The 18,826-nt window shown below is 42.6% G+C and overlaps 1 protein-coding gene across 1 annotated transcript in view; it reads left to right on the top strand.

Annotated features, from left to right (window-relative positions):
- The window catches only part of nwd2 (NACHT and WD repeat domain containing 2), a 124,775-nt gene that overhangs the window by 84,859 nt on the left and 21,090 nt on the right, over positions 1 to 18,826 (top strand). Inside the window, exon 4 of the mRNA XM_080189059.1 lies at positions 4,307 to 4,510. Within this exon, the coding sequence (XP_080045185.1) occupies positions 4,307 to 4,510 (204 nt within the window). The remainder of the gene's footprint in view (positions 1 to 4,306; positions 4,511 to 18,826) is intronic.

Here is an 18,826-nt window from a genome sequence, read left to right as displayed (position 1 = left end):
ACCTTTGAGGGTGGTGAATGTGGAGATGATCAATGCTTTCACAAAGAATTGGATAGGCATGTGAGGGAAATAAGGGCAATGAGGGTAGAGCAGGTGAATGCAATTGACTGGATTGCTCTACAGAAAGCTGGCCTGAACTTGAGGGGCCAAATGGCTTCCTGTGTTGGAGTGGCTTGAAGATTTGTTACTAGAGCCTCTGACTTAGGTTTATTCCTCTGCTGGATCCGTGGATTGACAGTCTTCCATGATATGGTGCATAGTTTGCTCTCTCCCATAGGCACAAGGTGCTGGCACAAATGCTCCATCTGTGAAGGATGATCAAGCAAGGGCCAAGGCCAGTCCTGAACCTGTTGAGGATGGGCCACTCTTTCCTGGGAAGGTTGAAACCAGGCAACTGTTGGTTGGGTTGGGTTTGAGACCAGATACTTGTCTATTCTGTTCATTGATCCCCATTTATTTGTCCAGGTGGAATTTGCATTGAAGTTTTGTGTAAAAGGGCTTTTCCAGACCATGCACCTTGATGGGAGGTTTATTTGGGAGGGGCATTACGTTCCTTTTTGTGTTGTTTTATGTTGCGTGTCAGTGGATATGTGGAGGAGTGAGGTTTGCTAGGACAGAGAGCCAAGGAAATAGTGTTGAGCGTAGTGTTCAGCTGGATATTAACTCTGTGTGCACGTACATGTGTATGAGAATGCGAGTGCTGAGGTTTGGAGAGTGGTGGTGGAAGCACCTCATTCCAAAATATGTTGGAGTTGAGTGGTGCTTTAACTCGTAGGCATTCCATTGGGTGCTGAACTTCTTTACTGGTTTTTGCATACGACATTGCAGGGCTTGGTTTGAGTTGCCACATGTTGTAGTATTTTTCAAGTGTTATCAAGCTCTCATTTAGGGTCTGGTCCATGGTATCTAAAAATTGGGGGCTTGATTTCTGAGGCAGGTGTCATTGGCATATATGAATTTTTGGGAGGCAATTCTTGGAAAATGAATTGTGTGCAATTTGGGTTGGAGCCAATACTGACTCTTGGGGGAATCCATTGGTTTATCTGTTTCATGTACCTTTTGCCTGTCCAGTATGAACTCTGAACCTTTGATTGTTCATCAGTGCTTTTAGTCACTTGGGTGGGGGAAGGCCTGGGACAGCTTCAGGGAGAGGCCAGTATGTCAAACTGTGTTGTAGGTGGCTGAGAGGCCGAGGAACACAGCACCCATCTTCAAAGATTTCTGAAAGCTGTTTTCAGTGTAAGTGGTAAGGGCCAATACCCATTCCCCTGTGCTGTTCTCTTTGCAGAAACCAGCTTGCTCAATGCTAAGGGCTTCTTCCTTGATTGGGGATTTGCACTGAATGATGAAGGGTTTTGTATGGGACCGACAGGAGAGAGAGAATATAGTAACTAGCTGCAAGTATGGGGTCGTTTCCAGGTTTTGGTACAGTGATGACTTTTGCTGTCAATCAATTCTTTAGAATGGTGCTGGAATTTATAACCACCATGTAAAACCAGGTCAACCAGCCAAGAGCTCATGGCCCCCAGGTCTTTCATAAATTTTTGCAAAATTTTGTCAAGTCCTATTGCCTTGCCACATTTCAAGCACTGTAAGGCCTACTTAAGTTCTGCACCTTCAAAGTGGGGGGCGGTGGAATGTCTTCTCATGTTGCTGATGGTATTGCTTTAATTTACCCCAAATATTTTTTTTGGTATTTTTGTCTGGGGGGGCCTTAGCAATAGCAAGCTGGAGATATGGTTGTGAGTAACTGAACAGAGATTTTGAGCAAGTGGCTTTTGGGCTGCTCCCACTCAATGCAGTGCGCAGCATTGAGTAACTCAATCAGAGGGTCTCCTATCTCTGGGTCCCCTGATGCCTTGTATGCCTTTAGGAGGGCAGCATTCTTTTCATCTAAGTATGTGGATAGATTGGTAGCCTTAGGAAATTGCCATGCAGACTGCTTGTCGATGGCACCGCAGAAATTGTCGTATGGTTTGCTCTACAGTGATGTTTTGTAGTGGGATTGTTGAGATGCTGCATTCCAAGGTTTCATTGTATTTTGTCAAGTTGGTATCTGGAAATACTATCGCATTTCCTAGTAGCTGTTGAACACTGGAACACATAAGACTATGTGAACAAGTAGAGCATGGTGTTAGCTGTGTGGAAGCCATCTAAGACAAGGCTTTGTGCAGGGGCAGGGGTCCCATTCAGAGAACTGAACCAGCACAAATCAGGCAAGTAATTCCTATGCTATCTGGCTGAATGGAATGCTCCTCACTCTTTGGGGTCATGTATAGATCATTTCTGGATGCAGGTTCTATAAGCGGTTCACCGTCATTGTTCAGTCTGAATGCTGACATCTGAGGCCCTGAGCTCTTGTCTGGCTGAGTCTGGTTTTACATGATGGTCATAAATTCCAAGACCATTCCAAAGAATTGGCAGACAACAAAAGTCATCACCATACCAAAACCTGGAAAAGACCCCATACTTACAGCTAGCTACTGTACTCTCTGTGTGTGTGTCTCTCTCTCTCTCTCTCCTATCAGATCCATACAAAATCCTTCATCATTCAGTGCAGATCCCCACATAGATGGCTGAGTGGAAGAATTGAATGGCTGTTTAAAGAACAGTGTAGAGTATGCCTGTGAAGTGGGTATTTCAGTTGTGTTGAAAGTAAAGGGGGACAATTCTGTTCAGTGCTTTAAAGTATAACTTGCCTGCAAAATTAGAGTCTAATTTTATGGCCCTATTACGATGGGGGCAGAAAATGTGACGAGCAGTTCAAAAGTCCGTTGATTTCAGCAGATTGAAAAGTCCCATCAGTGTTTGGTCAATACTGCTTTTAATCTGACTGTTACATTAATGGTCATAAAATGTGAAATATAGTTCTGTCATCCTTTCAGCTAACAGAAGTTTCTATTTCTTTTTTAAAAGATATCAGTCGCTACAGGTTTTGTAACACTGTTGAGATAAATCTTTGTCCACAGCACTTGCACTGTAAGTTGGGGTTGCTGATCCCATTAATATAATTGGAATGAATACCAGACCGATTCTATCAGGATTACACAATCCAAACTCACTGATTACTACTCAGCTGGTGAGGAAATGTGCTTCAATGTATCTGAATCTGAGTAGGACAGTCAAGTACAGGAATGGTAATTAAATCTATGCAAATCCAACGGTCTACCCCTGTTCCTATTTTTTATGTTCTGTGGGTTTACTTCAGAAAATTACATTTTTCTTGTGGGGAATCTAGATTTTGACTCACCACAGCGAGTGTAAACCTAGATTAATGCATTATTTAATTTTTAGCCCTATTTGAATTTATAATTAAAGTGTTCAGTGTGACCGAGCTATTCGAAGCTCATTTTCAATTCATTGTTCAGACGATTCAGTGAATAAGGAGGAATGAAAAGCAAATGATGGCCACAGGAGACCAGTGACTTCATTCTCCCCCAATCCCCACCGTTCCAATTCCATGTCATCCATGGCCAGAATTTACATTTACCCTTATCAATCAAAGCTTGCAGCTCTCCTGCTAACCGTCACATTCCCATATCTGCATATACTGATTCTTGGTATGTGCAGTGTTTTTGTGCAAGAAAACATAAAAGGGGACACATGTTGATGAATATGACAGAAGTCACCAGTACCCAAATACCCAGGACAGCATCTGTTTTGAGTGTGTGGGAAATTGCAGCATTGATGTTCCTTGTATTTTCAACCAACCTACTTGTTCTACTGAATGAGCCACCACATCAGCACATTGATGTAACAATACCAGATCCAGGAACAGCATGAACATGCTTGTAACAAGAAAGGTGCATAACTGTCAAAGTACAGAAGATGAGAACGCACCACATTTAAAATGAAATTGTAAAATGAAATTGTAAATCTACAGTGCATGTATAAGCCCATTTGCCTTGGCAAACTTATGTAATCCGGTGAATGGCTTTGTTCCTACTCCCATTTGCTGGCCACAAGAAATCCACTCACCTGCATTCATGGTGGCTTCTTTTTTGAGAGTATCCTTACCTCCAAAGGTTACCACATAACTCTCTGCAGGAAGGCCAAAGCACAGTGACCGAATGATACTGCCCTTTACCCTTTTATAATACATTCAGTTATCTTTTACCCAAATGGACAGAATAACTTTGAACATTCACTCTAAAGGGCTGATTAAATTCCTTCAGTACCATGATAGCAAATCTATCAGGAATGCAAAGAGTGAGCAATGAGTTCAGACCTGACTTCTAATCAGCTTTGGTAGTCTAGACATGACAAGTGACGATGTTAACACACTGATGTCTCTGTTGTTTCACAGGGACTGTTTGGTGAAAAATATGGCAGCATACGCTTACCTGGGGAGGTCGAGACATCAGAGTTTGAAATGATTCTGGATGCTGCTGTGGAAGCGCAGCTGGACACAAAAGTCTTGGAGGAGTGGTACTGTAGAGATGAAAACTCTGTCCCACCAACATACTACCTCAGACCGAAGTCTGAAATGCTGAAAAATTACCAGAATGTGGTACAGTTTTAAAACATTCCCAATCTTTTCAGTACATTGGTTTATTTCCTTGTCTCAGTCCCCTGTGAATATTTGTTGTAATTTTTGAATCCCTTTTTACTTTTCTTGTCAAAATTCTTCAGTTCCTTATTTAAGTGCAGTTTACTGTTTAAAATATGCTGCAATGGAAATAGCTATTCAAAAACTATGTTGACAAAGTGTTAGATTGTCCATAACAGTGAGCTCTGCCCCCCCCCAGTGAGACCCTGACTTATAGTGAAGTATAGTCTTTGTTTTCTGCCACCTTTGTATTTGGCTTTGTCTTTGTATAAATGATTAAAGTCATTTGGATCATTTTTGGGAACTGCCAGATTCTAAAAACAATTCCTCTACAGCTTCCGAACATCTTTTCTTTGCCCATTATCTAAACTGAAGTACAAATCATTTCAAGTCAAATAGATTTATTTTCAAGGTGAAAGGTGATTCAACCCTGGATAGGAGATATATGATCAAATAGGAGTTACGAATCTATGAAGTTGCCATCTGTGGCTTTCAAATCTGCCTCTGTATCTCAGCAGTGACTCAGCTGGCCCGCTGTGTTTTTGGCAAGTGGGATGTGTAAAATAGGGCAGGAGCCAACCCCACCACCTTGTATTATGGGTGTGACCTCAGAGTGGGTGGGCATTAAAATTGGTAGCCAAAAAACAGTTGATATGGGCAGTGAGGCAGGAGTGGGCAGGCCAGGCAGCACCTTATCTTCAGGTGCAGGAAGATCTTTTCACATCAGGGCACTGCTCCCCTGACATAGTATCCCACTTTCTGCTTATCCCCGCGATAGAAAACACATCAAGCCACACCCACTACCTCCCCCCGCCCCCACCAAACTATCCCTACCACAGACTCTGGACTCACCCGACTTTGGGATCCGTTAGCTCCTGCCTCACGGAACCACATATGAGGTGGAATTCTCCCAAAAAAATTCTAAGTGTCGAATTCGCATAAAAACTAAAGTAAATCCTGCTTTTATTTTCAGTGGGAGTTTAAAATAAATCTCCTACACTCTGTGCACTGCAGAATACCTCAGGGTAAATCCTGTTGAAAACCAGTGAGCGGGGCCTATTCCCACTGGAGAGTCAGCAGCATAGTACTGAGCAAACCACTGCACAAGCACCAATCTGTCAGCGCCGAGACCGATGCCTGCGCAGTGGCCCCTGTCTGCCGGTCTCCAATCACTGGCCCCCCCAAATATGCCTGGGCCCAGCCTTGGCTGCCCCCCCCATCCTCCATCCCTGCCACCCCACCTCCACAACACCACCACCACCACCACCCCCCTCCGCCCTGTCCCCGGCACCAACCGCCCCCCCCCCCCCCCCCCCCCCACAACAACCTTCCCGACCCAACTTTTTCTGCCTTCCTTCCCCCATCAATCCTGAGTGGGCACAGGAAACCCTGCCCCCCCATCAGCTACCAGCCCATGCCTGGTGGGCAGTGCCAAGGTTCCCCTTGGGCATTGGCACTTTGCTCCTTGGGCAGTGTTGGGGACCAAGATTGGCACTGCCAAGGTGCCAATGCCAAGTTGCAGACCCCAGCGCCTGACCCTCTGGGGAGGCCTTGATTGCACCCCGCCTTCACTCCAGCAGGATCGGGCCACCAGTTCCCTGCAATAACCAACTACTGTTAATCCCACTGGAGTGAAATGCTCCTGGCACTGGGGAGGTATTACTGGGCCTGGAGATTTCAGTTCCAGTCCCACTAATGGCATGGAGATGATATGTAAATTAGTGGCTGCATACATCATGCAGCTCCGTGCCGATTTCTGGCACTGAGCTGACAGCACCAGATATTCAGAGCTGGGAGACATACTGTGTCCGGACACCCAGCATGGATAGCACGAATCAGGCGCAGCAGAATGGGAGAATCACTCCCATAACTTTTATAGTGCAGAAGGAGACCATTCAGCCTGTTAAGTCTGCACTGACTCTCTGAAAGAGTATTTTACCTCGTCCCACTCCCCTGCCCTTATCCCTGTAACCTTGGACGTTCTTTCTTTTCAGATAGCAACTCAATTCCCTTTTGAATATCTTGATCCACCACTCTCTCAGGAAGTTTGTTCCAGACTCCAGCCACCCTCTGGCTGAAAATATTTTTTCTCACATCACTTTTACTGTTTTGCCAATTATTTTGATTCTGTGCCTTCTAGATCGTGATGCTCCCTTGAGTAAGCCATTTCTCATACTTACCCTCTCCATCCCCTTTAAGATCTTGAATACTTCTATCAAGTCTCCTCTCAGCCTTTTTTTTTCTCCAAGGCCAACCATCCCATCCTCTCCAATCTATCCTCATTGCTACAATTCTTTATCCTTTTTGTTCTTGGTGGAAACCCAGTAGTTCTCATTGGCGTGCTTTTGGCACTGCCAGGACTGAAGGAGCTGCCTGCCCATCGGATCAGCCAGTAGATCCTGAGGGCAGGAATTCCTCCCCAGTGAGAGGTGGTAACCCACACTGCCTCTATTTAGCCCATCTGTGGCACATTATGGTGCAGGAGTAGCTGGCATAGAGGGGGTCAGCGCCATGCTGACTTTGCTTCAAGGGGGCTCAGCATATGCTGCCCAGTGTCACGGGTGTAATGCAATGCTGCCATAAGGCAGACCTCCGAGCCTCTCTCTCTACTCATAGGTGTGTTTGTCAGAAGGATCACTGAATGATAATCAGGACCAGAGTTCTCGTGTTCATCATTTCCTTCACCAATTTTGGTTTATATCTGACACTGTCTTGTCTGATACAACTCAGTTAGTAGAGTGGATATGCCAACTCTCACATCAGGGAATCTAAATTGGTTTTTGATATAGTTTATTGATTAATTTATTTATGCTTTCTGAAGTAGTTATTAGGGCTGAAATTCCACAAACCAAGGATATCAAATTCCCTCTATCTGGTAAGTGTTGTCAGATCTGGGGAGAACCAAATTATATTTCCCTTCTTTTTAAACCTTTAAAAGAGCCAGGACTGCCTAAATGTTATCATTTGCCAATATTCACACCAGTCACTCTTGGTTGCAATGTACATGCTTGCAACACTCAAAACCAACAGACATGTGGCTATTTAGAAGCCTGGTTTCCTTGCAACAACCAATCACAATCCATTGCTGTGGGCAAGATATCCTTAATTGGGATCTTCACTCCCAACGTTTTTAGGCTGTGTCATGGTTGAACATCTAGTTTTACTCCCTCCCCATCCACTGCACACCCCCTGCTGAACTTCCCATCAAATGATTTGACTGCCTTCCCAATTTACAGAGTGTCCCTACCCCGGACAGTGGTCAGGTATATGGCTAGTGGGTAAGCAGGTAATCTAGCCCACCCACTATTCACCCCCTATAAACGACCTGCAAACTTTCAGGCTCACAAGGCCAGTGTGTGCAATTGTTCAACAAACTGTAAGACAGAGATCATTTCAACGCACTTGTATTTATTTTCCTATGTCTGTATCATTGATCTGCAAGATTGAACTTTCAGCAGAGCACAACATTTGTATTATTCACATAATTGATGTTTCCCACTTTTAATTACGCCCACCATCTCAAAATAATGTGCCGTTTACATTGAATCTCATTACCAGACACACAGCAAAATTACGATCACACTTATGATGGTAAATCTTTAAGATGCAATCTGAAAAAGACTTTATTAATGGTGTTGCAAAACTACCTTGCTTTGGCAAATTTAAAAGTGATTGGTTGAATATTCAGCCTCACAAAATGTGCTTCTGTGAGCTGTGTTCATCAGCAGCTATTTTATTTCTGGTTAAAACCATGTAATGTGGAGCTTCCCTGAGCATCTGAATCCTACAACAAATTCACTCTCCATTTCATTCTACATTCTTCAAAGTGCCTGATGTAGATAGATCATCATTGAGATTGACATGATGGTCCCCATGTCCTTCCAAATTCTGTTTACACCGTCTATACACCAGTAACTGTCATCACCACAATTATGCCTGGCAAGAAAACCAAAAATGAGGCAGGAGGAATAGTTTAATAATATCGAATATTCCTGAACTGTAGATAGACTTTACCCAGAAGGCACAAAATGTAAACATGTGATCCTAATCTACAGTATACTGTAGATTGGTTTCAAGCTGCTTCAATGGACAGAGAATGAAAATCCACATATAGGTGAAATTAATACATCATGTTAAACATTTTCTTTAAATCCAACACATTATCAATATTAAAACATAAAAGCTAAGATTTTCCACTAGACTCGTACCAGTTTCTCAGCATGACATCTGGAAGCAGAAAAATTGGACAGTATTCCATTCTTTCATTTCCTTGGGCCAATCCTAGGATTTACAATCAGAAGTGAAAGTGAAAGTTGCATACTCCACTGTGATATGCATTGCCAAATGCAACTTGTATGTTAGTAAGAAAAAAATGTTGGGACCATTGGTGTGCTCCTTCCCTGCAATATTTTTGTGGCAGACAAAGGGATATCTGAAATTTAAATCTACGCAAGAGAGAGCTATTGACTCCTTGAACCAGAAATTGTAAAGCTGAAGTATCTTCAGTTCATCCATCTTCAGTCAGTCAATGGAAGTGTAGAAATGCTGGAAAGATTGTATATATAGGCAATCACTAGTTGCCCTGAGAAAGTACTGATGGACCTCCTCTTTGATGATGATGGGATAAAGTAGTGAATTCTAAAGTTCTGAGCCAGTGACATTGAGCAAACAGTGGTGTATGCATCAAGTCAAGAATCCATGTTACTTGGAGGATAACATGGAGATGATGGTATTCTATAACGTTGAATCCTAGGAACATATAATACAGAGGCCCAAAGTTTCATGGAGACAGATGGGATCCGCACCTTAGCCAAAACGCACCGGGTGCCTGAATCCAGAAGTCCCGCTCCCATATTCAGCATCAACCATTTTAATGTGGGAGGGGGGTAGGGGGGATGGGTATGAGGAGAAAAGGCGAGAATTATTTCGCACATCCTTTTTCAAGAAGGCAGCAGCACTTCTAAAAGTGCAACTGCCTTTTCTCAGAAATATCTTCCATCATCCAGATTTCTGAAACATAGCTTGTGGGCTTTACAAATTTAATCTAAACCTAATCCAACTGGAGTTCTTTGGAAAGGTCAGGCACCCTGTTGGAAAGGTCGGGCACCCTGCTGGAAAGGTCGGGCATGCTTGTTAAATGTAGACATGAACATGTATAAACGATGAACAAGGAAATCAGCCTGCCCTGTGTCTCAGCTTTTTTAAAAAAAGGTGCCTGCAATTTAAATAAACGTTTGATGACACAAACTTGAAACTTATTGTTATCTTATTGGTACTGCTTCTACAATCACAGTGGGGGGCCTGTAAGTTCAGTTTGATTGATAGCTCCAAATCGTTATAAATAGATGTCATTGATGTGGGATTCCAAATATATGTCTTTTTATACGGATAAATACTTGATTTTATTTAAATATATTAAATGGTCTTTTATCAACTAAGTGTTGTTTTAATATAGTGAAGCGTATAATAGGTTCCATTTCATTTTATCGCAACAAGGCTCCTGAGGTCAGCTTATGGTGGATACCGGGTGAGTTGGCATAGAATGTAAAGGGTAGTGGGTGAGTTGACATGGAGAATCTATCTTTTCCCAAAGGTAGGGGAGTCCAAAACTAAAGGGCATAAGTTTAAGGTGAGAGAGGAGAGATACAAAATTGACCAGAGGGGCAATTTTTTCACACAGAGAGTGATGAGTGTCTGGAACAAGCTGCCAGAGGCAGTAGTAGAGGCAGGTACAATTTTATCTTTTAAAAAGCATTTAGATAGTTACATGGGTACGATGGGTATAGAGGGATATGGGCCAAATGCAGGCAATTGGGAATAGTGTCGGGTTTTTAAAAAATAAGGGTGACATGGACAAGTTGGGCCGAAGGGCCTGTTTCCATGCTGTAAACCACTATGACTCATGTAGATCACGCCCAAGACAAGAGGCGAGAGCGCTGTCCTGTCAGCATGGATTGGGAATGTCTCAACTTGTCAAGATTCTGAATTGGACTTAATTTGATTGAATTGGATTTTAAAAAATGTATATTGTTCGTAGCCCTCGAGACTCCGTACCTTTGAGGAACACAGAATTAATTGAAGTGGCAATTAAATATTCTAAAGTTATTGTAGTTTTGATTTTGTATCTCATGTTGCCAACTCACCAAAACACATCATTGTGTAATATTCCTTTTTGTACCAGTTGGAGGCGCTGTGACTTTACAGCTCAATTTCACACAGTCCATGTAATCTTCAGGCTGGGGAAACACCTAATTGTATCCAGTAGTTGTCAACATCAATCATCTGCAAGCTTGCACTAAAACAGAACAAAAAAGAATTTATTAATGCGTTCCCATTGCATTATTAATGCATTCATCTCAAAAGCATTTCTCTTCATTGTGTCCTTGATAAATGTTCAATCTTTCAGAACTCCTGCATCTTTGATTTGGTTTTTTTTTTGTTATTTGTCTTTTATGACAGGCAAGATTGAAACATCATTGCAAGAGATTTCATTCAAAACGTTTCATTTCTCCAAATACAATTCATAGAATCCCTACAGTGCAAAAGGAGCCTATTTGGCCCATCAACTCTGCACCAACTCTCCGAAAGAGCATCTTACCCAAACCCTATTCCCTTAACCCCACATATTTATCATTGCTAATCCCCCTAACCTACACATCTTTGAACACTAAGGGACAATTTAACTTGGCCAATCCGCCTAACCTACACATCTTTGTGTAGATTAGTGGTGCTTGCAAACTTCTGTTAATTTGATTAATATTGACTGTGGTAGAACTATTGTCAGTTGTACTTGCCTTATGGCAACAATTGTAAGGTGAAGAACCCAGCATCATTCACTGTATAATAAATGAGACAGCACCACAAAAGCAGTTTATTTTCCACATCTTATGTTAGCTTCTGCCACTGACGCAATTTTCTCATTGCTGGCTTGTACATACCACCGGGGAAGTTTGACACTGTAAATTAAAGTTGCAATTCACAATTTTTCAACTGATACATATATCTGGACTTGCTCACCAATGGCTGTTTCTGTTACCATTTCTGCCTTGGAGTCAACTGAACAGATGCCACTGCCTCAGCAGCCAAAGAACAATTGTTTCTATTTGAGACAGTTCTACGTGACATTATGTGGCATAAGCCTGGGTTTCTTGACTCATTTTATCTATCTTTGGGAAAGTTATCAATCACCTGCAATTGGAAAATCAATGAAAGTGATATCCCAGCAAAATCTACAAAGGTTTCACCCCAATGTAACCTTTGATAGCTAGTACTAGTGGAAGTACCTTTCTTGAGCAAGCAGCCTCCCCGTCATTGCCATGAACCAGCCCAAGCCTGGATGTTGCTGTATGTGGACATAGACTACATCATTAACTGAGGACTTGCAAATGTAATTGAACACTGTGCAAGCATCAATGAACATTCCCATTCCTGACTGATAATGGTGGCAAAGTCATTGACGAAGCAACTGAAGTTGATTGGGAGTAGGACACTTTCTGAGGAACTCCTGCTGGTGATGTCCTGGGGCTGAGATGATTGGCCTCCCGACCGCCATCTGCTTTTGTGCTTAGTATTACTCCAACCAGCAGAGTCCAACTGATTTCAATTTTATTCAACATTTTGACATCACACTTGACAAATGTTGTGTTGACATCAAGTAAAGCCATTGTCACCTCATCACTTAAATTCCATTCTCTTGTCCATGTTTCTGACAAGGTTGTGATGAATTCTCAACCTGAATGGTCCTGACAGAACCCAAACTCAACATCATTGGGCAGGTTGATGGTGAACAAGTGCCCTTTAATAGAACTTTCAACAACATCTTCCATCACCTTGTTGATGATTGAGAGTGAACTGTTGGATTGGATTTGTCCTGCTTTTTGGAAAGAAGAGACACATGGCAATTTTCCAATTCACCATCTAGATTCTGGTACTGTATTGCATTGGAACAGCTGGGCTGAAGGTGTGGCTCTGAGTACTGAACCACAGAAAAGTTGAGGGTGCAGAAAGAGGCCATTCAGCCCATTGTGTTTCCACTAGCCAAAAAAAGAGGAAAAAAGTAACTGGCTGCTCATTTTCATCCCATTTTACAGCACTTCAGGTGCAGATCCAGATACCTTTGAAATGCATTAAGCATATCAGTCTCAACTACCAACTTTAAATTCCAGACATCCTCACTCTCTGGGTGGAAAGATTTTTCTTCATGTTCCCTCTAATCCTTCCATCAATCATCTTAACTTTGTGCTTCTTGGTGATTGACCAGTCAAGGGAAATAAGTCTGTCTGATCTTGCCGATGGTTCCTGCGCTGAATGGACTTCTGTAATCCTTCCAACAATATTTGCACACATCTAGGGCTGAATAATCTGAAAAAAATCACATGCTTAATTCCAGCATCTTTCTCTTTGTAAAGGTGCAGTCTCTGTAAAAATGGAGACTGCAACAATGCACTGCAGGTGTGGAGCTTTGAAAGAGAAGGCAGATGTCACACTTGCCTTGGAAAGGGCAGTCAATTTCATTGATGCTTTCCTGGGAGCAATTGCTCTACTCAGAACTCGCTTGCAGCAGAACTCTCGGAGGAGGACAACAGAAATGCTTCAGGGAAGCCATCAAATCATCCCTGAAGAGGTCAAACATCCTCACCAACCAATGGGAGTTCCTGGCTTGTGACTAACTAAAACGGACAAGATTCATTCAAGAAGACATTTTCCCAGGGACATATAGAGACAATGCTGAATTGTCAAAAAGAGCAGACAAATCTCCAAATAACTCATCAACCCAACCCTTCAAATCTGTCCTGCCCACGTGTGACACAATCCGCAGATTGCACATTGGACCTATCCGTCACCTCTGAACCCATCTTATTGGAGTTGAAGCAATTTACTCTTGATGCTGAGGTGCTGCTTAAGACTGTGTAAGAGCATAAAACAGGTAAGTGCAGTAGAGCACAGACTCAAAGTGGATGCACATGGGTGATTAGGATTTTATTGTATTCTTGGTGTATTGCTGGACAGTGTGGTGTATTGGAGAGAAGAGACACATGGGCAATTTTCCAATTCACCATCTAGATCCTGGTATTGCATTGCATTGGAACAGCTGGGCCAGAGGTGTGGCTCTGAACACTGAACCATAGAAAAGTTGCGGGTGCAGAAAGAGGCCATTCAGCCCATTGTGTTTCCACTCGCCAAAAAAGAGAAAATAGTAACTGGCTGCTCATTTTCAGTTACTGAGTTAAACGTTTTGCTGTTGGCCTTTATTGAGTGATTTGAGCCAAGAGGATTTTATGATGGGAAATCTGATATTAATGTGCAGTTAGGGAACAGGAAGCGGGCTTTTCCCACAACAAGAATAACATCTTCATGTAGCACCTTTAACATAATAAAACTTCCTAAGGGGCTTCACAAAAAATTTATAAAGCACAATGTAACGTCAACCTACAGGGAAACAGGGGTTGAGTTTTACCATAGGCTTCAGGACCCAATGGCAGGGCATGAAAACCCCACTTGCTGACAGTGATTTGACCTGTGATCCACCCACCATTCAGTAAGGATGATGGCAGCTCTGAAGCATCAGCAGTCCTACTGAGAAAGGTGGTTGTTGCTTCAAAATGGAGGTGCCCTCAACCAGGTAAATATAAAATGAAATTGATGATGGCTGAGGGTGACAGGCCACGCTGTTCAGCGTTCAATCATCTCCGGAGGATTGTTGGAGCCTGAGAAGCCTTGACCACTCTTTGAGCCATGGAGTCTCTGGCTCTTTTCCCACAACAAGAGGTGCAGCAGGTGGTCAGGAAGGCGAATGGGATGCTGGCCTTCATCGCGAGGGGGATTGAATATAAAAGTAGGGAGGTCTTGCTGCGGCTGTATAGGGCATTGGTGAGGCTGCAGCTGGAGTACTGTGTGCAGTTTTGGGCGCCGTACTTACGCAAGGATATTTTGGCCTTGGAGGGAGTGCAGAGGATGTTTACTAGGCTGATGCCAGAGCTGAGGGGGTTGAGCTATGAGGAGAGGCTGAATAAATTAGGCTTGTACTCGTTAGAGTTTAGAAGAATGAGGGGAGATCTCATTGAGACGTATAAGATGATGAATGGGATGGATAGGATAGAGGTGGAGAGACTCTTCCCGCTCAGAAAGGATAGTAGGACTAGGGGGCACAGCCTCAAGATAAAGGGGGGGCGGTTTAGAACGGAGTTGAGGAGGAACTTCTTCACTCAAAGGGTGGTGAATCTCTGGAATTCTCTGCCCGTTGAAGTGGTGGAGGCTACCTCGCTAAATATTTTTAAGACGCGGGTTGATGGGTTTTTGATAAGCGAGGGGATTAAGGGTTATGGGGAGAGGGCGGGCATGTGGAACTGAGCCAAGACAGATCAGCCATGATCTTATTGAATGGCGGGGCAGGCTCGAGGGGCTAGTTGGCCTACTCCTGCTCCTATTTCTTATGTTCTTGTGTTCTCTGCGAAGCTCATGATCTTACCCAACGCCGGCATCTCCACATCTGTGAAGCTACCAACCACTCCATCCAGGGGCTGCAGAGATGGAGTACGCACTGCTATCAGCAAATTGCCACTGATATCATAAAATGGGCTCTATTAATTATGCCGATAAACTGCCCACATTGGGAAGTAGGTAACCAATCCAGGAACCTTTAATTAGCCCCAGAATATGGCCCAGATTTCTTCATAACACTTGTTGCTTCAGGAGTGAATACAAAGACACTGATGTGTTAACTATATTTGGTATTCTGGCACTGCATCAGCCCAATTGTGTTACTGACATCACATATTCAATGTCTTCAGATGCACAATAATCCTCAGGTCGACCATGCAGCAAAACACAATTGCATTTTCATGCCTTATTATTCAATGATTCCTTAACAACTTGAGGATTTAAAAGCACATGCTGTGGCAGAGTGGGTATCACTGACAGCGACATCTGGATTTCCACATTTAACTATGCATGGGTGACCATGGACTGTCAGCTTCATCATGATAATGATGAATGCTGAAAGCTTCAACAACTGCCTACTGAAAAGTCTTTAGTCGTGTGGCACTGTCAACCTAGTTTATACACTGAAGCGGATTTTGAAGCTATGATCTGCTGTCTTAAAGATAAGGGTGCAGCCAAAGTTGATACTTATTTTCATACATAATACTTGAGGCACAAAGTCGGTTTTTTTGTGACCACCAACTAAGTCTGTGCTTAGCTGCCAAAGCTAGCAACAGTATATTGTTTAATATACATTGGCCTGGATTTTGGAGTAGTAATGATAGCAAAATTGCCAATGTTCCTTTGAAACTGGCAGCAACTTCTGGAGCTGCGATCAGTGACACCTTCAATCTTCAATTAATTCGCAATCACAAAAGAGATTGTCACAAAAAAGCAACGGATTTTATATGCTGTCTGATTTTAGGTACAATAGGATGCCAATCCATTGTACCCATTTTCACTAAAGGCCAATTTCATCCCTAATTTATTAGACTCACACTAAATTTTACATTCTTTTTTAACAAAACAGAATAGCGTTTCCATTGAGACCTCCATGGAAAGTTAATATTTTACTTAACTTCAGTAGAAACCCTAGAGGAAAGATAGACAAGGTGGCAGAGTGATATCCTGAGGGGTGGAAATTGTGGAGATAGTGATCATAATATGCCAGTCCTCCTCAGATACTGCAGTAGTGCCAGAGGACTGGAAAATTGCAAATATTTCTACCCACATTCCAAAATAGGTCTGAGGATAAATCCAACAACTATCAACCCAACAGTTTAACCCTAGTAGGGGGGATGCTTTTGGAAACTATCTGGGGCAAGGTTAAGAATTACATGGACAAGTCTGGATTTATTAAGGAAAGCCAAAAGGCAAATTGTATTATGATTTGATTGAGTGTTATGATAAGGTAACACAAAGGGTTGATTTATTTATTAATGTTACAAGTAGACTTGCATTAACACTGCAATGTGGTTGATGTGGTGCGTATGAGTTTCCAAAAGGCATTTGTTAAAGAATCGCATAACAGACTTGTCAGCAAAGTTGAAACCCATGGAATAAAAGGTCAGTGGATATAAAATTGGTTAAAGGACAGGAAACAGAGAGTAATGGTAGACAATTATCTTTCAGTACAGTTGAATGTATACAGTGGGGTTCACCAATTTCAAAGTTTCAGATGACATAAAACTTGGCAATATTCTGAACTCATCAAATTCCTACAATGCAAAGGAGGCCATTCAACCCATTGAGTCTGCACCAATCACAATCCCACTCAGGCCATATTCCCATAACCATACATATTTACCCTGTTAATCTCCTTGTCACTAGTCTCAATTTAGCATAGCCAATAACCTAACTTGCACATTTTTGGACTGTGGGAGGAAACCGGAGCACCCAGAGGAAACCCACAGAGATAAGGGGAGAATGTGCAAATTCCACACAGACAGTGACCTGAGGCCGGAATTGAATCCAGATCCCTGGTGCTGTGATACAGTAGTGCTAATCACTGTGCCTTCCTGTTTGTGTGATGGACTGGGCTACATTTACAATCCTTTGTAGTTTCTTGCCATCTTAGAGCAGGAGCCATACCCAGTTGTGAGAATAGTGATAAACTTCAAGAGGACATAGACAAGACGGAGGAGAGGGTGGATCTGTGACATGGAATGCAAAGAAACAAAATTATATATATTGGTGGGAAAAAGAGAGGACGGCAATATAAACGCTACAGGGGGTGCAGAAATAGAGAGACTGTAGATACTTGTGTACAAGTCATTGAAGTGTAATTGAGGAAAGCATTTTAAAAAAAACGAGATCCTGGGCTTTATAAATAGAGGCCTACAATTCAAAAACAAGGACAGTATAGGGAACATTATAAAAATGTGTTCAACCACTAATGTCTCCAATTCTGCATCCTGTACTTTAGAAAGGATGGGGAAGGTATTGGAAAGGGTGCAGAAAATAATCATTCCTGGGATTAGGGATTGAGTTACATGGATAGAAGTTAGAAGCTGGGGTTATTTTGTTTATAATAGAGAAGGTCGAGAGGAAATTTGATAAAGAATTTTAAAGTTATGGATTTTCCAGCGCACTTGCCCCAAGACTGGAAAATCCCACCCAAGGGCAATGGACCTTTGCATGGTCCGCTCCTGAATGCTACGATTCCCATGGAGAGTAGTACAGAAAATTCTACCCTAGGAGTCCAGATCTAGGAGATACAAAGAAGCTGCTAATATTGGAGCAAAGATCTAGAACTAGAAAACACTGACAAGGTGATTGGCAAAATAACTAAAAGCAGCATAAGATAAAAATCTTTTTACATAGCAAGTGATTATGATCTCGACTACACTGCCTGACAGGACAGTGGGAACAGATTCAGTCAGGGTTTCAAAGGTGATTTTGATAAGCTTTTGAGGGAAAAATTTATTTATTATTGTCACGTGTTAGTATACAGTGAACAGTATTGTTTCTTGCTGGCTATACAGATCAAACATACCATTCATAGAGTATGTAGGGGAGAAGGCAAGAAGAGGGTGTAGAATATACTGTTGCAGTTACAGAAAGATCAGTTTAATATATGGTAGCAAAAGTCTGATGGCAGCAGGGAAGAAACTTCTTGAGTCGGTTGTACATGTCCTCAGACTTTTTCTTGACTGAAGAAGGTGGAAGAGAGTATGTCTGGGGAGCATCGGGTCCTTGATTATGCTGGCTACTTTCCCGAGGCAGCAGGAAGTGTAGACAAAGTCAATGGATTTATAAACTGGTTTGCGTGATGGACTGGGCTACAGTCATAACTTTTTGTAGTTTCATGGAATCACTATAGTGCAGAAGGATTACATTCAGCCCATCGAGTCTACACTGACCACAATCCCGCCTAGGCCCTATTCCCTTAACCCTGTGTATTTACCATGCTAGTCCCCCTGAGACTATGGGGCAATTTACCATGGATAATCAAACTAACCTGCACGTCTTTGGAGTGTGGGAGAAAACCAGAGCACCTGGCAGAAACCCATGCCACAGGGAGAACATGCAAACTCCACACAGTCCCCTGAGGCAGAATTGAACCCGGGTCCCTAGCACCATGAGGCAGCGGTGCCACCCAAAAAAAAACTGATGAAAGATCATCCAGACTCAAAACATTGGCTCTATTCTCTCCACACAGATGCTGTCAGACCTGCTGAGATTTTCCATCATTTTCTGTTTTTGTGTCTGGTATAAATGATGTTTACTCTATTTCTCCAGGATTACAGGGAAGCTCTGGAGAGCCTCTTAAATAAATTGCATTGAGATGAATTTCAA

The sequence above is a fragment of the Carcharhinus amblyrhynchos genome, chromosome 1 (assembly GCF_965287045.1).
Source record: "Carcharhinus amblyrhynchos chromosome 1, sCarAmb.v2.hapA, whole genome shotgun sequence".
In the NCBI taxonomy this organism is placed as follows: Eukaryota; Metazoa; Chordata; class Chondrichthyes; order Carcharhiniformes; family Carcharhinidae; genus Carcharhinus; species Carcharhinus amblyrhynchos.
The sequence above is the reverse complement of the archived record's forward strand: the minus strand, read 5'-3'. Positions and strand labels throughout refer to the sequence as shown.